The sequence below is a fragment of the Oratosquilla oratoria genome, chromosome 5, assembly GCF_046742065.1.
Source record: "Oratosquilla oratoria isolate Oo_2021 chromosome 5, ASM4674206v1, whole genome shotgun sequence".
Lineage (NCBI taxonomy): Eukaryota > Metazoa > Arthropoda > Malacostraca > Stomatopoda > Squillidae > Oratosquilla > Oratosquilla oratoria.
The window spans coordinates 80,607,945-80,635,592 of NC_134781.1; the positions used below are offsets into that span (position 1 = coordinate 80,607,945).

Sequence of the window (27,648 nt, forward strand, 5' to 3'; positions counted from 1 at the left end):
CAAGGTGTCCTTTATCTGGATATAGTTAGCAGGTTGGGTCATTCACATATCTGCCACCATGGTAGGTACCGATCCCCTCTATGTGATAGAGTGATGTAGCAACATGTATCCCTGCGGTCACCTGGCTGCACTTAAAGGCTTGTGTTAAAACACCTATACTATACCAAACTATACTGACCCCTACACACACACACACACTTTCCCCCTGCCTCCTTCCTCCATCCCATTAAAGGGCAACCACTGGCTCTGCACTACTTAGCTTGTGGATTGTGAATAAGAGATTCCAAAGATCACTTGTCCCCAATGTCATGCCATTGCTGGAGTGAAGAATGAAGTTGTTAGATTAGTCAGTGAAAAGTGACTGAATATTGTGTCAGTCTCAGCTGCTGCCTCACACTTTGCATTAGCTTCTCTGTGGGGAAATGAGTCCAAGAGCACCACAAGGTGGTGAGACAGCAGTTTGTCTTACCAACTTGTATACCCTTAGGGAGTTCTAGCTCCCCAGGGGTGCAGCAGACAAATCATGTTGGGTTTGGGTGAGTTTGTGCTATCTTTTTTTTTTTTTTTTTAAACTCATAAATCCCCCATATCTCCCATACCAACCTAATATAATCTTGAATGACTTTTCTCTTCACTCCACTAAGCTCCTAACACACTAATACAAGTCCAATACCCCCAAATTCCATCTTCCCTTTCCGTTTCATTCTACTCAAAACCCATCAACACTCTTGCCTCCATCAGGAGGTGCAGCCCTGAGGAGCTGACACTGTCCCTGGACTAAGCCTAAAATATCTCTCAGCTTCAGCTGTATATCTTGCACCTTGTCATGTTTGCAAAGCTGACAACCAACAATTACTCTCCTCCTACTCTTTCAGAGACATGTGAATGGGACCAAGAATGACTACCAGCCACTGTGGGGCTGTAGGTTTCCATATCTATGAAACCACACAAAAATTATTATTATCATTATTCTATATTCAAAAAGACCTCTTTCCCCTTACAAGGGAGGCAGCCAGCCAAAGCATGTGTCTGGTGCTGCCTCCAGCATGGGATGCTGATGGAAGAAAGGGCCATGTAGCATCAAGCCCTGGTGCAGCGTCTCACCCACTCAAACTCATGTGGCCTAACAGTCAGTCTTTAGGTTGGAGCATCAGTGCCAAAGATGCCTGAAGCCTCAGTGCAGAATATCTCGATTGAATTCAATCCAATCACGAAGGCTGCAGTGAGGGGACTCATTGAAAAGAATATGAGAAGCAGTCTGGGAGAGGTATAGAAAGAGGAAACAGAGAGAGGAGAAGAGGAGAAAGATGTTTAGCACTAATGGCAACAGGCTGCGGCCTACCCTATAAAGGCGAGGGTCAAGGGCCGGCTGTGCCATTCTCACCTGGAGACCCCCAGTACTTCCACATTAAGTGCACTCCCTGTTATTTAGATAGAAGTGCCTCCCCACATACAAGCACCTTGTACTTTCACAATAAAAGGAGAGAAATTACAAATCCATGTTTTGTGTGACTTCTTGGCAGCTCCCCCATGCATACCATACATGCACCCAACCTTTGCCCATTTTTGTGTGGCATTGTTTGCATTTGTAGTGTCTGCCAAGGTTGTTAAGCCTTTGTCTTATTAAAACCTTCATTCCAATTCCATTTTTAGGATTTCTCATTTGTTCACTTTTGCTCTCTCCCCTCATTCACTTCTGCTCACTCTTCCCTCTCTTAATTGCTTTTGCACTCTCTCTTTCACACTTTCACTCTCTCACTTGCTTTCACTCACTTTTGCCGTCTCGCTCACTTTCACTCTCCCTCTTCCTCCTTTTGCTCTCTTGCTTGCTTTCACTTTCTCTTGCTCACTTTTATTCTCTTTTGTTTGCTTTCGCTCTCTTTTATGCTTGCTGTCGCATTCTCTCACACTTGCTTTTGCTCTCTCACACTCACTTGTGCTTTCATTCTCTTTTGCTATGCGTGTGTGTGTACATTTCAATTTGAAAGTGAGGGGGAGTGTATGGTGTGTGTGATTGCATCCAGGACACCATCCACCATTAAAATCATATGAACACAAGGAAGAAGTAGTTAAATAGAGTAATAGATTAAAGCTACAAAATCCCCAGGTCCAGATGAAATTTTTCCTAGCGTTTAACCTCTTCAATACAAGTAAAATTCTCATGCACAGCATTGGATGCTGGGCGTACAAAATTATGTATCATAATATTGTACTCCCTTTCACTTTGAGTAATGATAAACATAGAAAACGTGATCAAACCAGTTCACAGAATCTGGGGGTCACTCAGCTACAACTACAAAATAAATATGATCAGAATGCAGATGTTATCCACCTACATAGCTGTCATCATATGGAAGAGGTTAAAGAGTGTGAATTTGAAATCTGTGACCAGTTTATGGAAGTATTTAATAAGTCAGTACACATTGGATTCATGCCTATTGCTTGGGAGGCAAATATTCCTGTTTTCAAAAAGGGTGATAAATCTTCTCTGCATAAACACTGGCAAATCAGTTTGATATTGGTTATAGGTAAAATATTAGAATCAAGATACATTATTTGATTCACGACTTACAGCATGGGTTCACCAAGGGTTGGTCATGTGCAACAAATCATCTATCTTTTTACACTGTCTACAAGGTGTCAGGCAACAATGGTAGTTACTATGTTTTTTACTTTGACTTTAGCAAAGTGTGTGACAAGGTGCTCCACCAGAGAATACTAAATAAAGTCGAAGCCCATGGCATTAGAGTATGGATCAGTGACAGAAAATAGGTCACCATTAACAGTGTAAATCTATATGGTGGAGTGTTACTAGTGGAGTTCCCCAGGGCTTTGTTTTGGGTCCCTTGTTATTCATTATATAAACAACTTGGACAATGGGATTAGACATTAAAATAGGATGCCTAATTAGGTCAAGGGAAGACGCTGGGATACTACAGGAAGATTTTAAATTGTTCACATGTTCATTGAAATAGTACATGAATTTCCATATCTCAGAGTGTGTTAAATGTAGGTTTATAAAACCCAGAAAACAGGTATAGCTTGGATAACACCTTTTTAGAGAAAACAGGGTGAGATACATGGGAGCACTAGTGAGTCCTGACCTTAAATCCAGGAAATAATGCATTAGTGCCAGGAATAGAGCCAACAGAGCATGAGATTTCATTGCTAGGACAATTACGAATAAAAGTGCAGAGGTAGTTATCAAACTATCTGCCATTAGTTAGATCAATCCTTGACAATGTGGTACAGTTCTGGCCTCCATCCTATAGAATGGATATTCAGTAGAATCAGTAGAGGACAATGACCAAAATTATACACAGGTTCAGAAATTCATCTCATGAGGATAGGCTTAGGCACCTTTACATTCTGGAAAGATGTAGAGTGCAGAGTGATATCATAGGTGTTAAAGTGGATCAAGGACTATAATGAGGGTGATGCAGATAAGGTCATCTTATTATGACAACAGGCCAGGACTCGCAGTAAGAAATTTAAATTGGACAAATTTAGATTTAAGGAAATGGGCAAGAACTGGTTTACCAGTAGAGTGGTTAACAAATAGAATAGACTTAGTAATGATGTAGGAAGTGCTAAAATGTTCAGTTGATTTAAGAGGTTAGATAACTTTATGATGTTAGGTGGTAATGGACATGAACCTAGTGTAGGCCTTATGGTTTCATCCAGTCTCCTTCATCCTTATGTAAAACCTTCCCTAGATATAATCACCACACAGAGAACACAGAACACCTCATACTACAATACTCCATACTAATAATCCCTAGACAACATCTCCCCCCCCAAGTGACTTGTGTGCCCACCCAGAGGCAGTTGCCATTCATCTGGGAACCATGAATCTTCTGCAAGAGACACCAGGGTCAATGGGCTGAATGACGCCTGTGTCTTTGTTTTTTGGGCCTAACTGAATATCTTTGCTGTCAGGTCCTCGACATATTATGAAGTATCAAATGCAAAGCATAGAATTTGTGTTCCTGCACATCACTAGGAGGAGTTATGGTCAATGGTTGAGATAATAGTTTTTGTTAGAAGGCAGATAAGTTTATCAGTGGTTAACAATTCTGTCTGTTTCAGTTGCTGCTTCACACTGCAACAGTTGGAAGGACTCAACCCTGGGTCACCATGAGGTGCCAGGACTGCAGCGTTTCCCTTCAACCTGCTTTCGAATCCATATTCAAAATGTTTCCTCCTTATTCCCAAGGAGACAAGATAGGGTGGGTACAAAACCTCTAAATTGGATTCATTGCACATGGGGAATACCTCACCCCTCCCAACAAAGTTGTGTCAGTCAAGACAGAAATTGAACCCATTTTTCCCCATTCCTATATCAACACCTCTGGGATGAAGGGTTGCTTTTTCACCTGTTGCACTGGGTCAAAAAACAATGCAGTGGGCCACACCTCTTCCTTGGCAGATACGTCTTTTTTTTTTACAGTTTGCTTAGTTATTTCTTTACTCGTCACGATCATTTTCTTTGTGCTTCTCACTGCAACTACCTTTTCCTCCCTATCCTCCTTCACATTTAGTAACTTCCTAAAATACTCTGCCCACAATGGAAATAAGCTTACATGTTTTTTTGTGTTATCCTCGGCATTTGTAATTATTCCAAACTGTGTACTTTTCATTATCTGCACTTCATGTATGTTGATTAAATGCCAAATACAATTCTTTTCACTGCCTTCTCTTCCATTATCATCTCTTCATCAGCACCTTTTACCTTTTCTCTACTTGATTCACCTCCTCTCTTAATTTCCTTCCAAAACATTTTTACTTTCAAAATTGTCATACTCTTACCCCATTTCACATCTCTCCTCTTTGCCTCCTTTATATTTTACTTTACTCTCTTTACTTTGTACCTCTCATATGATTTCCTTGTCCTAATTCGTAACCAATCTATAAAATGATGAGTGATGAAAGAGGAAAATGGAGGAGAAATAAGGATGAAGTGAAGGCAGCTTTTAAGATGATGAGAGCAGCCAAGGCACCTGGGTTGGATGGATGTCATGCAGAATGTCTGAACAAAGGAGGTACAGTGATGGTGGACTGGTTGGCGAGGTCATTTAATGTTTGGGGTGGTGCGAGAGGTAAATGCAAAGGTAGTGGGTCAGGGATTGGAGATTGTTAAAGAAAATGGAGAAAAGCAGGAGATAGCTAGTTGTTGTTTGCTGATGACACTGCTTGTGGCAGGATCAGAGGAGGGATTGAGGAAGTTAGTGAAGGATTTGGGAAGGTGTGCGAAAGAAGTTGAAGATAAATGTGGGTAAAAGTAAGGTGATGAGATGTACAAGGGGAGAGAGTAGCAGCAAACTGGAAGCGAGTATTAAGGGAGAGAGACTGGAGGAAGTGGATAGTCTTAAATAATTGGGTGCAAATGTGGCAGGAAAGGGAGGAGTGGGGTTGGAAGTAGAATGCAGATTGAGTGAAGCGAGTAAATGCCTAGGGGGATTAAAAAAGTGTAACGAGAAATAGATATTTGGGAATGGATGCTAAGAAGAGATTGTATGGAGGAGTGATTGTGCAAACAGCACTGTATAGGGCAGAAACATGGAACATAAAGAAGAGACGAATTTGAATGTGTTTGAGACAGGGTTCCTGAGAAGTATGATTGGGGTTACTAGGCTAGAGAGTGAGAAATGCGGAGGCGAGATAAAGAGGAGAGCACGGATGGAAAGGGAGTTTAGAGATAGGGTTGATGAAAGAGTATTGGGATGGTTTGGACACATGGAAAGAATGAATGAAGAAAGACTAGAAAAAGAGGTGTGGAAGGCAGAGGTGGAACCTAGGATGAGATGGATGAATAGGGTAAAATGGGTATTGTGAAAAGGGAATGTTTGTTGAGGAAACATGGGAAAGGACAGAAGATAGGGGTGAATGGAAAATGGTTGTGTATGGATGATGCTGTGATGCACGAGGGGTAGTGGTTGGGGAATGAAGGGGAGAGGGAGTATGAGAAACAAATTGATGGAGCCCGAAGGAATTTCTCCCCATCTTTTCTGCATGAGGGGATGGAGAGGGGGGGTTTGCTGATTTAATGAAGCTGCCTTGCTGTGGATGTGCTGTGTCTGGCAGCACTGCTTCTGACCCAGGGCAATGGACAAGATGCAGGGATGACCAGTCATCAAGGAGGTGCCAAGATTAGAGGGGAAGGGGTAGAGGGGAGTGGAGTATGTAGGGGATGGAATGGGTGGGAGTGATTTCTATGCCTTTGATTTTTTAGCTACCTCCCTTGTGAAGGGGGGAAAAGGCCTTTTGTATATGTATGCTTAGTTATATTCATCAAAAATTGTTAATCAACTAGTTATGATCTACACACAATTGTATCTACATGTGCATCCATTTCTTGACAAACTGGCTGTTAAGGATGATAAAACAAAGATAAGGTTTGTGTTGTTTGTGTTAAAAACAACATGCACAGCTTTTTCGAGTGATTGAGATACGTCAACAAGTTGGACCTTTCACTGCCTTCAACTAGAATCTTGGGGTTACATTTTCTCAGCAATTCATCAAAACTTTGCCATAAATTGACCCCAAGTCAAGTCACCCACATAACCATTACACTGCACTTCTGTGCCTGTGGAAGTGGTCATTGTCAATCCAATGCTACCTCTGATAGATATGGCTCCTACACAAATTTAATTTAAAAGTTCTTTTAAAACTATCAAGTAACCCCTTCAGCCAAGCAATACAAGTTTCTCTTGTTGCTGAAAATCCATTCAATTCTATCAAAAGGCTGACCCAACACTTTTTTTCATTCCAGCAGTGCACATCTTTGGATACATTTTCACACATGCCATTTTCCTGGACTGAAAGGATTCCAACCATGACCTCTTCCATTACATTTTGACGCAAGGCAGTTTTATAATCAAACATGTTTTTTTCATGCATTTACTTTATATATTGCAAACATTTTTTTAAATTATAGCTGTAACAACAGTGACAAACTATATTGCACTTCTAGTACTACTATATTCTTCCCAAAACTTGTTACTCAAAATCTGAAATACCATGAAAGATTTAGATTTGACAATTTGGCACTTGAATTTGGGATGGGGACATCATTAGCAATTTGATTATACTACCTTTGCACTGCCAGATCTTCTATTACAGTGGTACAGTGTGTATATATATATATAAAGAACAGGTTAAATTAAAGCCAAGGCAATGTATAAAGTTTTTATTTGTGGTATTACACTGCAAATCAGAGATATCGTAAAAAGAGCAAAGCACCAAGTATAGATTTTGTTGATTGCTAAGCCTTCCATGGTTTTGTACCTTGCACTCAAGGTACTGTACTCAGGATCTACAGGAAAAGGAAAAGGGTTTCACATATTACGTAACCTGAGCAATATGGAACCCTCAACTAAGGAAGATTGAAAGTAATAGACTAAATCCGGTACATGACTACGAGGAGTCGGCATCTAATTCATATTGAAATCCCATGTTGAAGCTACCAAAACATCTTGGTCGACTTGTAGACCATGAGGAGTGTTGTTGATGGCGGCACACCAAACCAAAATTTCTTTTATTGGAGCAGGTCAGCTTTGTTCCGAATGAAGTAATAATGGTGCTAAAAACAAGACTACACAATACAAGAGCAACTATTGCAAACACAGACTTGACCTGCCTCGGCCTGCTTGCTCTTCGGCTGCCTGCACGACCGTTGGGCCAGGGCTGTCATGGACCTTTCAATCACATGTCAACTACACTAAGGTAATATCATTGATACAAAACCTTCCACTACAACATGATGAGCAATGCAGAAATATTAAGAAACGGATTATTAGGTTTAACTGTACTCTTGCAAGTAGAAAATTTCAATATATGCACTAAAGGTAGTTTTGTTCTTTTAGAATTGACTCTTGACACTTTTTTCCAGACAACAAGATGTTGTCAACCACGGGAGCAACAGATGCAATCTCTTCACAGGACAACTCGTACTATACACAAACACAGCTCTAGTTGTACCACCATCCGCACCCGCCCAACTCTACCTTCCCCAAATCAGATGTGCAAGTTCCATATACCAATTAACAAGAAAGCAGTTGGACAAAAGAACAATGCTACAAGAAAAGAAATGAAAAGAAAAATTAAGAGAAAAAGGAAAAGGAAAAGAAAAAGAAAGAGAAAATACAAGATGAAAAATGGCCAAATTTGTGCTATAAAATTGGGGCAGATTGGGGAGGGGTGGGGGGAATGGTGGGGGGTGGTTTATTTATTCAGGGGGGGTTCCACTTCTATCCCTAATCACTCGTATTTCTTCACATAAAAACTTGGAGCTTGCTGAGAAGGTGAAGATCATCTTTGGGTCTCCCCTTCACTCAGGTGACAAACCATTACAATAATAATTAGAATAAAAATAATTATAGTGCTCAATACCTTAAACAATACTAGACATCAGTCGGTGTGATTTTTTTTTTTTTTTTTTTTTTTTTTTTTTTTTAAATCATCCCTCATATTGACATATCTTTTATTAACGAATCTTTTGCTGATTTTCCCCGTTGGTCGAGAAAAATGGCAAAGGCTGAGTAGTTCCTACCAACCAAACCTCACCTATCCAGGGCACAGCATCAGGAACCAACTTCATTTAAATGGTCTTTCACAAGGAACAGCAAAAGGAACCGAGTGCACCAAAGATTAACACAGCTCGACTCCAGAACACTTTTGCTGGACAACGCACTCATTCTTTCCTACATCTGTAGTCCTCATCTTGTGAACGAGGAGAGAGTTTCTAAGTTTATAAAGGGATGATTTTCCATTATTTGGGCGAGATATGGTCTGTCTGGAGGATGTGTGTGGATTCTATCTGCCAAGTCTTGTACATGGCTGGAGAGGGACTTGGTCGTCCTCTGTCCAAACCACGCAAGACCCATGAAGTGCCAGGCTGCTTATCCTTATTGCTGCTGCTGCTGCTGCTGCTGCTGCCTGGGTGGTACTGAAGCATTGGTGGAATGGTTCGTTGCAGAGTCTTGAATACAATTACATCTATTCTTCGGCGGCCATCTCTGCCTCAACCTTTGACTTCTGTCAATACAAAAGGGAATGATAAAGTTTTCCTTCACAGACAAATATAGCATAAATTTCAACTTTCAAACATGTACTGGGTTTAAAACATTAACTATTGTACAAATTTTAATGACATCATGAAGTTTTCCTAAACGCTAATATGAAACATTGGGAAGTCTCTTGTAACTGCTTATAATGCATATGGAGTACATTACATTAACTCCCTTTAACAAGAACACCCCTGCATGGGGGAAAAAGGCCCTATGGTGTGCATTCGTTTTTAAAGTTCACAAATACACTGAAAGGCCTTTTTTTCCCTTATAGGGGGAGTATCCAACCCAAAACACCCACCCTTCTCTTCAAAATCCCATTTGTTTTCCCTCCCCATGTTACCACCTTGTTAATGAAAGGTCATTCCTGCCCCCTGCCACAATGCTTAGGTCAGAGGCAATGCAGCAAGACATAACATTTCCACAGCTGCCCAAAAGCTGGTGATTGTTTACTCTCATAGGTTCATCATTCATTACAATCCAACCCCCCTCCCCATCCCACCCACCTCATCTACTCTAGAAATATAGAGCCAAATATCCCTCTGGGCCTTGTCATTTCCTCATTTACCCTCTCCATTCATTCCCATCTTTTACATTCTTCCTTGCTCAACCAACTTCTTTTGTACCCCACGCTCCCTTCACCCAGTCCATACATCTTACAGTCTTTCCCCCCCAAGTTCCCTTCATCAACTTCTTTAAAAATTGTATTATTTCTCCTCATTCTCTCCACATGCCTAAACAGACTTCATTCTCAGATCGACCCTATCTGCCAGCTCTCATCTCCACATTCCCCATTATCCATCATTATAACTGCCACTATACTTCTTGAAAACTTCAACAACATGTTTGGGCGGTTCTTTTCTGCCTCCTTCACATTCCAAACCTGCTTCATAGAGTGCCACAAATACAAAATCCCACTGCTTCATGATGAGACACCTTCCATAAAAATTCCTAACCTTATTACAGTTATACATACAAAGACCAATTATGGGTCCTGTGAGACAATTATCTCCCCACCACTATTCTGAATCTCAGCAATATCCTCACCTCAGGTGGTGTAGGCATAAAGAACTGGAACTCTTTCCTGGGTACAAAAATCTCATAAATGTGACTACTTCTCCACAGAGCTAACAACTGCTCCCTTCTTCCTAGAACTACATTAACTACAGTGCTAAATTTCCTTCCCAGATATCTATGGGAGGGCCTGAACTTGCTACTGTGCAGTTGAGGTATTCTAGTCAGTGGAACTAAGTAACTATTATTACAAAGTTACATACGTATACCAAAGCATGCACCCACCCTTCACCCTTTTGTTCTTTTATTTTAGGTCCTTATGGATGAAGGGTCATATTTGTTCCCTACTCAATACCCAGGTAAATGATACAGCAAGAAACTCCCCTTCCACACCAGGTGTCAACAGCCAAAGCAGGTTTACTTCTACCACTGCAATACATAACCCTCCCCTTCATTCACACAAGATTTAAAGCAGAGCAGACAAGAAATACCTTCAGTCTGCATCAATTTATCCATTCATCTTTCTCCACTAATGCCTATTTCTTGCCCTCTCCCTATCCTGCTTGAAAGAAATTTCCCTTGTACCAAAGGCCCCCTTCATTCCATTCATCCATTCCATTCGGACTCCATCTTCCTCCGTTTTTCACAATATTTTTGCTAGTCTTTCCTCACTTTCTAAATGCCTAAACTATCCAAGTATTCTTTGATCAACCCCTCTCTTATTTCTTTCTACCCCTTTTTGAACATTCGAGATTAGAATCTTGATATCTAAAAAGAGAAAAGCATCATAACTATGCAATTTAACTGGAGGTAGAGGTGTTAAGATACTATTCTCCTTTCAGTTATCTAGAGTCCAACCTCAGATGTTAACCTTGTTATCAAGTTTAGTATAACAAATATCCACTCCACATTATACGAGCATGCAAACAAGTTGCATGATCACATTACTACATAATCTCTGTTCTTCTTTAACAAACTCCACTAGATGCCTGCAATGTATTCAAAATTTGACATTCACTTTTGCACCACAATCCTAAAACTTTATTCCCACACAAGCAACATTAAACATGTTAATTGTGTAATACTAAAAGCAAATTGCATAACCACTATTAGTAGCCATCATGAAGTATTTCAACATGGCACAAAGTGTATGCCGATGTACACTTGTAAAATACGATGCATACACTTCTGAAGAACCTATTTACCTTCACGAATGCAGCTTTGGGGCTTGCACCAAACTTAGGTTTCTAGAGAGAGAAAGAAAGATAAAAGTTAAGTGGACAGAAAGCAAACCACTACATGGGGAGAAGTGAGGACGATACCCATTATAAGGTGGGCTGCTGCTGTTGCTGCTATGGCTGCTGAAGTAAGAGTAAATGTACAACACAAGTAAGTATCTACGAGGAAATCGTTATATAGCTAAAAGCAAAAGGTTGGGAAAAAATTGTAAGAACCAAACCAAACTTGTTACTTAATACACAAATGCACAACACACTACAAAAGCAAAACCTCAAAAACAAAGCTCATTTTACTGTAGTTATTTACTGCAGGTACAGTTGAAATGTCAAATTCTGCATTCACAATACAACTACCAAACTAGAACTCAAGACAAACATGCGCACACACATACACACGCACGCACACACACGCACTGTACATACACATACACAAGCACACGAGATGTTTGTGTGCACCCAAGGACAAGCATATACAATTTTCAAAGCCTTACATAAAACCAAGGTAGGTGTATACGAGTATATGTGAATATGTGCATGTGTGTGCACGGACAGTCACCCATTTCATACGTGCTGTGATATACAACCTGTATGAAATACTTTAAGATGCGAAATCCCTGACACTATTCAAAGAACGGTAAAAGTTTAAAATGGGGGATACAACGAAAGTGAAAGATGAAAAGGCCAAGGATGTGCATACACCAGGTTCTTTCCCCCTTTTATGGGGGATAGCAGTGTCACGAACAACTAGTGGTACATAAACAGTGTTTGCTAGAGAAGGGTTACTAAGGGATTGGAAATTGGCCAATTTATAAAACACTGTAGTAATTTTATATAAAACACTGTAGTAATTCTAAAGGTGATTGACAAGAAGGTTCCTTAAAATTAAAGAAGAGGGTTTTTGACCAGTGTGGAATGGGTGAGGGACAGGTGTCTTCTTTGACCCAGACACCCCCTTCATCACAAAGGAAAGAAGTTGTCTAGGTGGAGATTATACTAATGGAGATCAGTGTTAGTGCAAATAATGGTCGTGTGTTATGGACAATGTGACCATTTGTGTAACTTGTTTACTGATGATGCAAAGTTCAGGACAAAAGAACTGGATTACAGTTCATTATAAGGGGATCTGGACAAAGAGCAACAAATGGGTAATGAACTTCAAGGTGATGAAATTAAAGATATTGGAAATTTATGCAACAATAGGTCATTTCTGCTCTATGGAATAGGTAGTAATATAATTTTAAAAGTGAAGGACATACATGACTTAGGAGTGAACAACCCCTCACTATCCTCCTCCTCCACATTCAACTAGACATTCTACCAATCTTGCCTCTTAATACCTTCACTTCGATTAACATGTCCATCTGCACCTTTAACCCTTTTCTCTTTACCTGAATGACCTCCCCCCCAGTCACTGACTTCCTTCCAAAATATCTTTCTTCTTTTCCAATTTTTGTCTTGCTCTTCCCCATTTTACATCTGCTCTCCTATTTGCCTCCCTTATTACATCATTTTTTTCTTGTATTTCTCATACACTTCAAGTCCTACTTTGCAATCAATATATATGCTTGTTTCTCTACCATCTATACATCATCCCAACTATTGTTTTTCCTTCTATTCCCTCCCATCCTCTTCATTCCACATTTTTGCACACCTTGTCACTGCCTCCCTGACACAAACCCATTACTCTTCTACTCCTAGCTCTACTATCCCTCACCACCACCCACAATTCTCTCAACTTTTGGTATTCCTTCTTCATTCAAAATGTTTACTCTATGCGACTCCCACTCCCTTTTCCTCTTCCTCCACTCAATTTCTTCTACCAAAAAAAATTATGCAACACTCACCCACTCTCTTCCCTCTAAGAACATGGACACCCAGAACTCTTCCTATCCTTCCTTTGGTGACCACTACACTGTCCATTAATGCCTTAACCACCCTTCCATCCAACACACTTTCCCATATCTACTTGACTCTTGAACACCATTTGCCATCAACTCCCTTTCTTGCATTCTAAACTTCCCAACTATTACAACTATTAGCTCATTCTCTACTCTAGCATTGAGATACCCCAACACTATTGATATTCCTGCTAAAAATCAGTAAGCAATCCTTTAGATTTATCCAAAAAACATCCCTTTCCTCTTCACTCCCTTCACTACCAGCTCCATATACAATTACAAAAATCTACATCTCTCAACCTAGTCTCACCTTCATATTAAAGATACTTCCCTCCATTCTGCACACTTTTCATATCTCATCACTTACCAGTAGAGCTATTCCTTCCCTCCCTTCCCCTCCTCATCACTCCCAACACTCCCCACCACACTCCTAAACTGAAAATTACCACTCCCTTTCAACCAAGTTTCACTTAATGCTGACACATCCATCTTCCTTCTCATACACATACTCCCCATCTTTTCCCTTTTACTCCTCTGTGCCATAGCCACACACATCAAGACCTAAATTTTTGGATTCTGGCTATCCTCCCAGATCAATAATATGCCTCAACTTCTTATAGGCTGAACACAAGAGCAGGATACCTAGTCCCATCACTGTTGTATAAGTCTTTCCTCCACCTACCACCAGGAACAAAGGAAAAAGGGTACACTCAAAGAAGTAGTAAAGGACAGTTTCAAGGGAACAGCATAATGGAGGGATAATCATAGTACAAAATGCAGCATTATTCCTTAAGTAGAGTTTCCAGAAATCTGTATGGGCACCCCATAACAGTCCCAGTATTAGTTACATGCTACTATGCAATTACTATTGCATGATAACATCAGTCAGTACCCCGGTATAATCTAATCACTTTCTACCCTTATGAGAAATATCAGACATATATTGTATGCAGTTGCCACACAATAAGAAAATTTCATGATCAGTAACTAAAGTCAATCAAAATCTTTGAAAGAATGAATATATGCACAATTTTTCAGCAGAAAAAAAGAAAAAAAAAAAAGGAATGGCAATTCAAAGTGTTTAGAGCCATGAAGTATGGTTATACTCTACAAAAAGCTGGATGTTTGAAGGATGTTGAATGATAAATTCTTAGAATAGTTTGGATGAAGGAATTAAGTCAAACATGGGACTAGTTAAGATCAGAATTTAACTATGGGAATGCAGAAATGGGACCCTGTGAACATAACTTATGTACAATGACTAGGTAATTATGTACACACAAGCACACACACGCATGCATGTACATTATTTGTCATTTCTGCACAAATCCACAAGAAGAAATTTACATTTACACTTGTTAATAACAGGTAATTTCGAGTGTAATTTTTCGGTTAGAACTACTTATTAGTAGGTGGCCAATATTTCAAACATGGAAACAGGATTTCAACCAAGAAATGAACACTTGGTTACTGACCAATCTTTCTACGATAAGGCCAAATCTATTTGGGTTGTCACGACAAACCACTGGCTCACCTCTTTAGTCGTCTTTCCCTTTTGAGTTGTCTCCTCCGACTCCACGGACTTGCCCGAGCTCTCCTCATCAGAATGAGTTTCAGGAACAGCTGAAGGTGCTTCCACTTTCTCCTCTGATAGGCTGGGTGCCTCCTCAGAGGATTCACTGGCAGACACTTCAGCGGAAACCTCATCCTCAGGGGCAGCAGGCTTTGGAGTCTGTTCCTCTGTTGCTGTTGGTACAGCTTTAGCCTGTTCAACTGCTTCCTCAGCTTGAAGCTGTTCAGAAACTTTTGACTCTGTTGACTGCTCAGTTACTGTTGTTTGTTCAGCTTCAAGCTGTTCGGAAACCGGAGAGGGTTCAGCTTCAAGCTGTTTGGAGACCGGAGTGGGTTCAGCTTCAAGCTGTTCTGAGACCGGAGTGGGTTCAGCTTCAAGCTGTTCTGAGACCGGAGTGGGTTCAGCTTCAAGCTGTTCGGAAACTGGGGTGGGTTTAGCTTCTGGCTGTTCGGAAGCAGGAGATGGCTCAGCTTCAAGCTGTTTGGAAACTGGAGTGGGTTCAGCTTCAAGCTGTTCGGAAACAGGAGTGGGTTCAGCTTCTAGCTGTTCGGAAACAGGAGTGGGTTCAGCTTCAAGCTGTTCGGAAACCGGAGTGGGTTCAGCTTCAAGCTGTTCGGAAACCGGAGTGGGTTCAGCTTCAAGCTGTTCGGAAACCGGAGTGGGTTCAGCTTCAAGCTGTTCGGAAACCGGAGTGGGTTCAGCTTCAAGCTGTTCGGAAACCGGAGTGGGTTCAGCTTCAAGCTGTTTGGAAACTGGAGTGGGTTCGGGAATGGTCTCTTCAGCTTCAAGCTGTTCTGCAACTGGAGACTGTTCGACATCTGGTGCCTGTTTAGTGACAAGCTGTATAATGTAAAAAAACTGCTCCTTGGAAAGAAAGTGCAATATTACCAAAACCCAGAATTCTTTTACACTGTATTGGTTGAAACTTAGTGAGCAATTTGATTACATTACAAATCTGATCAAATTCCAATTATTATGCATGTGCATTTCTAATATTAAACATTCTTGTCCCTGCCCAGTTTCATCCATGTCCCAAGAAACCCAACAACCAAAATTATATTATATCTATATATATTATATATATATATATATATATATATATGGAAACTTAAAGGAAAACTCACTCATCCCACTTAATAGAATTTATGTAACATGTACTTTAATATATTATGGGAGAATATCTTCTCAGCCCATTGCATCTCTGCAAGTTTTTCTATCCCATCATTCATATCTTATGAATTCCAACCACTATTTCACTAATGTTTCGGTATGAAAACCTGGTCTATGTATAAACACCTTTCATCTACTTGTTAACTTTCCCATAAACATCCTACAAACTTTTGTATTCAAATACTCTAGTTTCTAAACCACCTCCATTCTTTTTCCTTTATTACCCAAAATCACATCCTCCTTTATCCAACTTCAGCATTTTGAAGTTTCCCACAATCTTTCTAATCCTCCCAGACATGACTATTCATATGGGGGACAAATATTTTACACAATTTATTCCTTTTGCATCAAGTTAATTTTAGTTCCATTTCCATAACCATGTCATGCAGGAGAAACTATTTCCAGGTACACAATCACAATAGCCCATATCCAACCAGGCCACCACCTACTACCCAGTATTGAAATACTATCAATGAAAAATTGGCCTAAAAACACCATTTACCCTAGATGCATGTACTACAAAGAAAGAATTCAGTCAAGGAAACATTACAAGACTGGAGTGGTTCATGGACAAAGAAACAAGACTTGCCAGAAAAATTGGGGTTGCAGAGAAGGAAACCACTTGTTACATCCTTCACCGTTTACATCAGATTCACTGCATTTCATAACCCACATTTTCTCCATTTCCCATTATTGTCCAACTGTTAACGAGGTATTTTCATACAATATCTCCCAATAAAACATCTCTCATTCTCTAGTTTCTTCCTCTCTCCACACTATACCAACACTGGTCTTCTTACACCATGACAGTTGCGTTGATACAATTTTAACAGCTTGTGATGACAAACAAGACTGCCAGTATGGTTCTCATCTTGGGGAGTGATTTCTTGCCAGTGTACACATTTTTGGATGCATTATGGGATACCAGGGCAGGTTACTATGCTATATTGCAAAGATTATTTTTGTGGACAGTGTTTATGTAATACGGTGGAAGATTCCCAAGGCAACTTGTGTAGGAGCAAGTCTTCTAATGAGCTGCCCTAGGGATAAGATTCTGGTTTCAGAGTAGATTTTCTATTCTAATTGTTTAATTTTATGTACAAAGATGCCAGCTTTCGTAATTTTGGGCACCATTTTGTGGATGTATACCATGTATACAAAAGGCCTTGCTTCCCCTTATAAGGGGAGTGGTCAAGTTGAAGCATGTACCCTTCATGGGGTTTCTGATGTCTTAACTATATACTACTGTTCTTAGTATATTCAGCTTCTTGTACCTTCACCATCAGGTCTGCATGGACCAAAGACCATTTATCAAAAACAAAGCCCAGTATTTCTGGTGTTTTCTCTATCCTGGGTAGTCAGGAGTAAGCTTCTGAAGGTAAGAAGACATTCTGCTTTGTTTTTGACACAGTTTTAACTTTATAATATATATATATATATATATATATATATATATATATATATATATATATATATATATATATATATATATATATATATTTTTTTTTTTTTTTTTTTTTTTTTTTTTTTTTTTTTTTTTTTTAAACCATATTTTGCACCTGCAGTGCTGGGCTATTATTTTTACATTGTCTGTATAAGCTCATTTCAGTGTAGTCTGAGTTTGACATGGGTAGGTAACTTGAGAATTTGCAAAATTAATAGCATTGGTGATAGTATTACTCCTTGAAGAATGCCATTGTAGCCTAATGCCCTAAAGATGGTTTTGCAACACTGCACTCTGCCAGCCAGATTTGATAGCCATTCTTCATTACTCTATGATCCTTTTCTTCGTGCAATCAAAGCTGGCATCCAAACTACAACTGTATCTTGTAAACCACCATTCCTACTTAGATTTTGCTAATGTTCAATTATATATCCTTCTCATCTCTGCAGCCTTTATCAGTCACTATTTCTTGTTCATCCCATTAGCAGCTTTTTGATGTTCACCTTTGATGAGAACTTTTACCCTCTTCAAAATTTCTTTCTGATATACATACACCACCACCATTTTTTCACCATTCTCATCCAGACTGATCAACACTAATGTGCTTCCTCCTCCGTAAACCTTCATAAATCCTGTCAAGAGCTTACAATTTTAACCCCAGCCTCACAAAACTGCCTGTTTTGCAACCTAGCTCAGTTCAATTAACTACACATTGACACTAAAACAAATAATATTGTCCCCCCACATTTCACTATTATTAACTGTAGTTCATCCACCCTTCTGTGGCCAACCTACCAAATTGAGCGTACTCTCATCACATTAGAAACCATTTAATGCCCCTCGTATCTAAGCACCATGAATTCCCGTCTCCTGCCACATTGCTCAGATTGAATGCAATGCAGCAAAACAAAAATCTTAATTCTGTACTTTCCTATTATCATACTACGGTTCCTCCGAGAAATACATTGTACACATTCACTTCCACTTCACTTTACAATCAAAAAGTTCTTTCACATTTCCAAGATTAATCCTATTCTGCATGAAGAAACTAATGTGTACCTTCTACCAGAGCCTTTACTCATCATTGCTGCTATTTGTGCAAAACTGTCATAATTCAAATATAAAAAATTTAATTTCTAATTACCATGTTAAAATTGCTACCATATATACTGTACAAACATTTACTATTTGAGCCGCATCTCAGACCAAAGTTTAATAAATTACTGTGCAATATGGAAAGCAATTATCCCTTCCAAGGATCAAGCAATATAGCTTTTAATAAACATGGGTGGCCAACTTATGAAGAGTGGTAGCCATTTTACATGAAGTGCAAATTATGATGCATCTGACTGGATGCTTCTGATCATTGTCTGGCTCACCTGTGTTGTGGTCTCTTCCTTTTGTTTGGTCTCCTCAACCACTGTGGAAGACTCAGTGGTCTGGGCTGTGCTATCCTCCTGAGACTGAGGTTCTGGCACAACTGAAGTTTCCTCTGCTTTTTGCTCCTTTGGACTGGGAGCCTCAGCAGGTGATTCAGTGGCAGGAACCTCCGTTTCAGGGGCAGCAGCTACCTCAGGAGTAGTCTGTTCAACTGCGGCTATTTGTTCAGCTACTAGCTGTTCTGCAACTGGTGTCTGTTCAGCAGCTGATGTCTGTTCAGGTGTGGGCTCCTGGCTGACAGGTTCAGGGGCCTCGCTAGCGACCTTAGCTTCCTCCACCTGGCAAACACATCCCGTGAGGAAGCACACCATGCAGGAAAGAAAACTTCACCCCAATGCCAGTATATATGTAAACACATATTTTGTTCTTCAAACTTTTATATAGAAAGAACAAAGTTAAAAAAAAAGAAAAAAAAGTTACATATGCACTGGCAGTGGGGTGGTACTATGCAAGCAAACCACAGATACCCTGGATATACTGGAATGTATAGCCCACAGATATCAAAAGCTCCAAAGAAACTGTGTGGTATCAGGATAGCTCAAGCACAAAATGCTACTCAATGAGTATATGTAAGACAGGATGCACTTGAAATGGTGCTATAATTAAGGAACTTTCCAAACAGATGACAGTGATACCTTACAAGGCCTACATACAGTGAAAATACATGGCCACACATATCCCTATATAAAGAGGAAATACATCAGATAGTGTATTTATATCTTCACTTCAACAGCAACTCTGAAGAAAAGAATAATAAATGAAGGTCAAGCTACTTCATGCACAAACCTCTTCTGTTTTTTCTTCTTTCTGCGCACTTTCAGTCTCTGTTGCCGTTTCTGCTGCTGGAGTTTCTGCTGGGGAATCTGCTTCAACAGCAGTTTCTTCTGGTGCTTCCTCCTCCTATCAGTGTTTTAGAACAAAGTTAGCCAAGCACACAACACTCAGGTGGGTGAGAGCATGAAAGGGCACTTGGAGTTGTAAGTTGTGATTGGCTAGGGTAACAAACAGTGGCAATGCAATGGTAGATGCAAAACACTAGCAAAAATATAGGGCCAAACTAAGAGGCTGTAAATAAACAACTTCATTCTAAAGAAAAATACTCCCTCCCCCAATATAAATTTTAATATAATTCTATATTTCCAATAGCTTAGGTTCCAAGGCAATTCAATTCCTTTCAGTACTTGCTCCATTTAGTTTGGCCCAGACATAACACAAGGTAACCTCCCTTTCAGCTATAGCACTCAGCTGAATTGAAGGCAACAGGTATCAGTCACCTAAAATAACATCATGTAGAAGCCTTGTGCTAATAATTTTTTGAATGCCTTGTTAAATACAGAAATTGATTAAAATCACAAGACTATAGCATTTCTCCTGCCTCATCCTTGAAAAACTATTCAGATTGTATCCAACACTAGTAAAGCAAAGTTTTTGATGCTTGGTAAAGAAGTTTTAAGTTTCCTGACAATGTATGCTCACACCAGTTTAATCAACGTACCTTCTCAACCACCTTCTCAACTACAACTGGGGCGGTCTCCTGCACAACATCTGCGTCGTGGTTCTGCAAGAAAATATATTCTTATTCTATATATACACACACAACTTTTAACATAAGACTTACACATTTATGAGCAGTTTTAAAGAAACAGGTTGCCTGTGGATAATGACATTATCTGAAGTTTACCCCCACTACTACCAACTGATACTTTTTAACAGTTTACCTTCTCTTCGACAGCTTCAGTGACAGGGGCTGCAGGCGTTTCCTCTTGCTTCTCCTGACAAAACAAACAGGCATCAACTCATGCAACAGATCAAAACCATGACATTTTTAACTCTAGGGTAGGTTAACTGAAATATGGAGCCTGCTGGACAATTGTTTGTAAAAATAATCCTATTCCCTTAAAATTGTCCAACAGACCCACATTTGTTAATAATAGCAAAATCCCTGTGAAGCAACAAGAAGCGTTAGTTGCACCTCAACTTGTTTTGGTGGTGAGGTTAAGTTAAAATGCCAATTGCTCAAATGATACTGAAGCTTTAAATCACAAGTAGAGCTACACATATGAACCAAACTGTTGAAGTATCTTCATGATATCCAAAGCTATGCAACCACAAATGCATGTTGGTGGACCTGTACCAAGCTATTTAAACTGCCAATTTCAACCCAGTTATAATGGATGATTATCCATACTTTCAAATGCTCTCCTCCTATACTACTATAAGCCAGTAACAAAGTCCCACAATAACAACACAGCCAACAGTCCAATATTTCTTAGATCTATAGGTGGCCCCAAACTTAACTGTGGGACTGCAGGCCTTTTAGCAGTGAATCTTGTGAAACAATTACCATTATCCACAAACCCTGACATGTATAATTCACATGTAATGACAAATACCAAACATCAGTTTCCTATTAATACCTACAAACTGAAAAACACATTGCCTAAGACAAAGTTTGGACATCTGTCCAGTGAATATGCACAAGCACCTATAACATACAAGGAACCAACAATGGAAACATGTTCGATGGTTTAAGATGAACATTTGATTTACCTCTTCATAGTTCACCTTTAAATTCCACCTAAACCTGCACTTCCATCTGGGCATACATGTCAAGAGGGGCTTGCTCTGTGTTCAGATAACTTAAAACTACATTTCCTACACTTTCTCAAAACATGAGAAGACAGCTGGTGATTGCCGCTTTCTAACAATTGTAATAAAGACCCACACTATCCTCTTGGAATACAAGGACTGTATACATGGATTCTTCTGTTGAATTACAACTGCTGGGAAATAGACTTTTTCAAGTCAAAGTTTCACATTTTGGAATGCAACAAACCACATTAATCTGGATTCAAAACTGATGAACGAGAAAGAGAAAATCAATATCTCTGAATAGTTCCAGTTCAATCAACTATTTAATATGCTACATCTCTTACAGAATACCCATGGCTACCAGAAATTTGGGAATGATCACTGAATTGGCCCACAAGTCACTCAAGGAAGAAACCTCGTTTGGTCTGCATGTGGCTATGACACAGTTAAGAGGCATTTGGAGTCTATGTAATGGTTGCATTTGGGGGAGTTTGTCCGTGCCTGGGCATTTTCAGTGTTGAAAAGATTATCACTGGATGGAGACTGAAAAATGTCTGGTTAGGGTTGTTCTTGTTTCTCTGTGGGATTTAATGAAATAGGGCATTTGGTGGTCGTTTTTTTTCTAGTGCTAATTTTGAGATCAGAGTGCAAATATATTTTTGCATGGATGTGTTGTGTATTTACCTAATTGTAGTATACAGTAAAGGAGCAATGCTTGTTGGGTCCCCTTTCCTATTTTCCAATTTATCATACCTTGCCTCAAATTCATGTACAGTTCCAACTTATATCTATAACCTTGATGTCCAATTTTCATTAGGTAATTCATGTACTATTACAGTTTGGGCTATTTCACTTTCTTGGCTATTCCAAGTATTCATGCATCTATACTGAAAAATATTTCTATTATGTATTAACCCGATTCTAATATACAAGAAAGGAGCAACATTTGTTGGGTACCATATCCTACTCTTCAATTTTTGCATGCCTAGCCTCTTATTCATAAACAGTTCCAACTTATAATCCGAGTCCTTTATCTCCAACCATCTCATTTTAATTTTAATTCATATATTGTTCGAGCTTGGGCTACATCGCTTTCTACACTGTTCCCAGTATTTATGCATCTATATGGAAAACTATACTTCTTCACATCCTCTAGACGCACGTTTTTTTTTTCTTAATTTGTTCCCATGCAGAATAGGCAGAACATTGTAGATGTTCAGGCAGAACATTGTAGCATTCTTGTTGCATTTAATTACTTGTACTTTTGCAATACTTCACGAATGGAAAGAACATAAAAAAAACAACTTCTTAAACACTTAAACATGTTGAGTCTCAACTAAATTGAGTACTGAATAGGTTAGCTTTTTTTTTTTCTTAAGGGTTTAAAGAATTGAAAGTTGAATTGGAAAAAACATGAATGGCTTACTGTCAATTAAATCAAATGACAATATCAAAATTATGATAGTAGGAAAATAACGAGATGCAACACTGAGCAAAGCGAAGGCCTAGGCAATTTCAGAACAAATTACAGGCGGAAGAAAAAAAAAAAAAAAAAGCATAGTATGAGGAATACTGAAGATTGTCACATTTCTACTGAGAAAAATCAATGAACAATGTTTATCATCTTATTGGGTGATTTTAATTGCAAGGAGGTAAATTGGGAATAGGTAGCACGTGTTATGAAAACATTCTCAAGTTTCTTTCCAAGATCTCTGTGGGAAGCCTTAAGGACCACTGCCAGCCACTGGGTCTGCAGATTTTTCACTTTGTGGGAAATACTTTAGTAAATATTGCAATGGGAAACAATAACAAGTAAAAGATGGGACACTAGTAAGATAAAACACTTGGATTTGACCTGCTACCAAGGAACTTTATACCATTGAAGCTGAAGTACATGTGCCCTACTGGAAAGGGGCCACATAATGGTTGAACTTCAATTGGTGGAAAGAAATTAATCTAACAAGGTAGATAAAATTTTGGGATAAATTTCCTGGGTTAAATTTCTTTAAAGGTATTTGGAAGATTTCATGAATGCCGACAAAACTAACATGAAAAAGAAAATCTAAATATCTACAACTATTGTAAACATGTGTCACGGGTTAATGGGGAGAAAAATGTGAAATGGCAAATATAGCAATGTGGCGTAAAAAGTAAAGTTCTAGAAAAGATTACACGAGAACCTGTACAAAGGCAGAACTTAAAATCTATTATTAATAAATACAAAGGTGAACAGAAACTGTTCTACAGGTTTGTGAAAAGTAAATGGAGACACAGATCTACCTTGCTAATTTAAGTGAGTTTACTAAAAGGCATCAAAAGGCATCACAGGATGAAATAATGAACAATCTCCTACCAGTCTTCAAAGACAATTATTTACTAGGAGAGAAGTAGGGGCATGAAAATGTGGAGGTGCACCAAGTGCACAGCCCTGGAAAAATTCTCATGGCCTAGCGGAATTTCCAACTGGATACTCGAGGAATGCAGACTAATCAGTAGAAAATAAATTAATTAATTGTGCTTATTGAAGCAAGGGACAAATTTGGATTTTGAGCTTGAAAATCATTTATTTCAAACATACATTTTCAAACTCCTATGTTTTTCTGGGAGGAGAGGGAGTCTATACAGACATGGCATTTGATAAAAGTACCTCACAAAAACTTGTGGAAATTTGAGCCCACTGGAGGAATTAGAGGTAAATTCCTTGAATAATAGAAAAACCTAAACACCAGTACACAAGAACAATAGAAGGATACTAAAACCCAGCAGTCCCACAAATCACTTCTGCCAACTGTTGTTCTTCATGTGTATAAATGTCACAATGGGAAGTACAAACAAGAATTGAAGGTGAAGGCTAAATTCTTACAAGATCTAGACAATAGATACACATGGAGCCAATCATGGCGAATGCACTTCAATGAAAATACAATAATGGAAACTGGCAAATATTAAAAAATTATTCAATGGGAAATTATCTACAAGGCCAAAGAGTTTGTCATGGATACATCACCCGATAGAAACACCAATGTTTACACTTTAACACACACACTTGTACACTGTACAGAGCATAGCACATCCTCTGACTGCAACAATTCTTTGATTATTTACATCCACTCATTCTCCTCTACCTTTTGAACTCTTCTTTACTCAACAGAATTCTTGTACCCAATGCCCTCTTTACTATTCCTTGTTTTGGTTCACATAGTCCTCTTCAGCTTTCTACATTTTCTGCTAGTCTGTCCTCACTCCCCCTTTCTTCCCCAAACCACCTCAGCACTGTGTACCCTACCTTATAACTCCAATTCTGTTCTCTGCTCCCCTTCCACATTTTTCACTATCCATCCTTAAACACCTACCTTGCTTCTCAAACATGTTCAGGTTCTTCTTTTGTCTCTTTCAAATCCCATCTACTCCATACAATTACTCCTTCCAACCTTCACTTTGCATTCATTACCTTAGCCATTTGACATTTACCTCCCTTACCATCCACCGATATACACAGCCATGGTAACATCACAACCATGAATATCCCACATTCATCTCAACCATTCACTATTCCTAACCTTCATACTTTACAAAGGTAAAACATGTTATGCCCTCTAAAGACATCTTATCCCACTCTACAACCTAGTCACAGGCCTTCAAATCCATGAAAAGCCCAAAATACATCCTTATTGCAAATACTCCACATATCTAACTGCAACTACTTCATCTATGTACCCTCTTCCTCTCAAACCCACACTGCTCCTCCCAAATTACTCTCTGCTCCTCTTGATACCTTCTTTAAGATAAATCCATTTAAATCTAGTACATTCTTATTCATCCACATTTCCCTTATACAGTGGAACCAATCCTGCATTCCTCCAATCCCTGAGTACGCTTCCTTCCCTTTAGACAAAAATCGTTGCCATTCCAGTACCTGTACCACTACTCCATACTCTACTAAAACTACAACCTATTTAATGGAGAACTATCATATCAACTTTGAACTTTATACAATCATATATACATATATATACATACATGTATATATACATACATGTATATATACATATGTATATATGTGTATTTACCTAGTTGTATTTACCTAGTTGTAATATACGGGAGGGGAGCTATGCTCGTGGTGACCCGTCTTTGTATCTCTCATCAAGTTTTATCTTAAAATCTTGTATAGTGTTAGCACATACCGTTTTGTTGTCTAATTTGTTCCATGTATTTATCGCTCTGTGTGGGAAACTGTTCCTTTTCAAGTATATATACGTGTGTATATATACGTGTGTATATATACATATGTGTGTATATATATATACACACACACACACATATACATACACTAAAGGAGAACACTTATAGAAGAGACCTGAAAAACAATAGCTTCCCAAATAGTGATTGATGTCTGGAACAAAGTGAACGGAGAAACAGTGAATGCCAAAACTATACATGATTTTAAGAATAAACTGGATGCGGAAAGATATGAAAATGGGTCACTACGAGCATAGCTCTCATCCCGTAAAATACAACTAGGTAATTACATGATTTTAAGAATAAACTGGATGTGGAGAGATACGAAAACGGGTCACTACGAGCATAGCTCTCATCCCGTAAAATACAACTAGGTAAATACACACACATTAATACTAACACACATATTAATACACATACAGACACACACACACAATTATATATATACACACGCACACACACATATATACAACATAATAGACAAATGCAAAGACCAACCTAAACTATTTTAGATATGTAAATGACAAACTAAAGACAAACATGAAATAGTGAAACTGCAGGAAGGAAATAAAGAATATATAGAAGGTGAAGTAATATATAGAAGCTGAAGTATGACCAGGCATTTTGGGTCTGTATTTACAATTGAAAGCTCACAAACTTGTGATGAAGGACAGTGAGAAAGATCCCCCGAAATGAAAGAAATAACGGTGACACAAAAAGAAACAAGGGACCAAATAAAGAACCTGGACATCAGAAAGTCGTACAGGCACAATGGAATTGGAAACTGGATATTGAAATAATGTATAGATGAACTAACAGACAAAATACACAAGCACCACAATTTTGGAAATATGTAAATATTGTACCAATATACAAAGGAGACAAATAAAATCCAACAAACTATAGACCGGTATCCCTTAAAAACAATAGCAAAAATGTGAAAAAGTTATTAAAAGTAAATGGATTAAACACAAAATACTTGATACTAAACAATTTGTTTTTAGAAGTGAAAGATCATGTACTACAAACTTAATATGCTTTTACTCAAGATTAATAGAAATACAAGACTGAGGGGCAGATTGTGCTTTCTTGGACCTACAAAAAGTCTTTGACAAAGTACCACACAAAAAGCTAAGAAAAATTGAAACAATACATGGAATACAAGGAAAATTATTGAAATGGATGAAAGATTTCAACAGAAGAAAAAACAAGGGTGGTACTTATAGACAAGAACTCAAATTGGGAAGATATAAGCGGAATCCACCCAAGGCTCTGTATTGGTTCCGATGTTTGCTATTTATGTAGATATGGATGAAGGAGTGGAATGTTTCTTTGCAGATGATGCAAAACGATAAGAGAGAGAAGTACAAAGACTGCAAATCTTGATCAAAATGCTTGTTGGGAAAAATTTGCAAATGATGAAACTAAAGATCTGGAAATGGACTCAAAAATGGGAAGTGAAATTCAATATCAAGAATTGTAGTATAATGGAATTTGGAAAAAGTAAAAACAATATATCGAGAGATTATAAAATTGGTGAAAAAGAGGTCAAAAAAGTAAACTCTGAAAAAGACCTTGGAGTGATGATCAGCAAAGACACGACACCGGATAAGCATATTAATAAAATAGTCGGAGAAACCTATAATTTATTGTGGTCAATGTAAGTGGCATTTGCCCATGTGGACGAGGAAATGATAAAAAATTTAACTACACTAATAAGACCAAAACACTATGGACACCCAGTACCAAAATGAATAAAAAGTAGTTAGAAAGAATACAAAGAGCAACAACAAAACTGGCATCAACTCTTTCCAAAATGACATATGAACAAAGACTGTCCAAATTAGAATTACCAACTCTTGAAGAAAGAAGGGAGAGAGGAGACTTACTATCTACAGAATTATGAAGGGAATGGAAATCTTAGATAAGAATGACTTATTGAAATGGGACAATGGAAAAACAAGAGGACAAG

The 27,648-nt window shown here is 38.7% G+C and overlaps 1 protein-coding gene across 5 annotated transcripts in view; it reads right to left on the reverse strand.

Moving 5' to 3' along the window:
• Positions 1 to 7,174: 7,174 nt before the first annotated feature.
• The window catches only part of LOC143025604 (uncharacterized), a 459,091-nt gene continuing 438,617 nt past the window's right edge, over positions 7,175 to 27,648 (reverse strand). For all 5 annotated transcript variants that reach the window (XM_076185542.1, XM_076185543.1, XM_076185540.1 and 2 more), the window contains 7 exons: positions 20,564 to 20,617; positions 20,341 to 20,403; positions 19,632 to 19,745; positions 18,785 to 19,123; positions 14,753 to 15,631; positions 11,288 to 11,329; positions 7,175 to 9,036 (listed from right to left, as the gene is read on the reverse strand). In XM_076185542.1, coding sequence (XP_076041657.1) covers positions 8,998 to 9,036; positions 11,288 to 11,329; positions 14,753 to 15,631; positions 18,785 to 19,123; positions 19,632 to 19,745; positions 20,341 to 20,403; positions 20,564 to 20,617 — 1,530 coding nt within the window. In that variant the 3' untranslated portion in view covers positions 7,175 to 8,997. The remainder of the gene's footprint in view (positions 9,037 to 11,287; positions 11,330 to 14,752; positions 15,632 to 18,784; positions 19,124 to 19,631; positions 19,746 to 20,340; positions 20,404 to 20,563; positions 20,618 to 27,648) is intronic.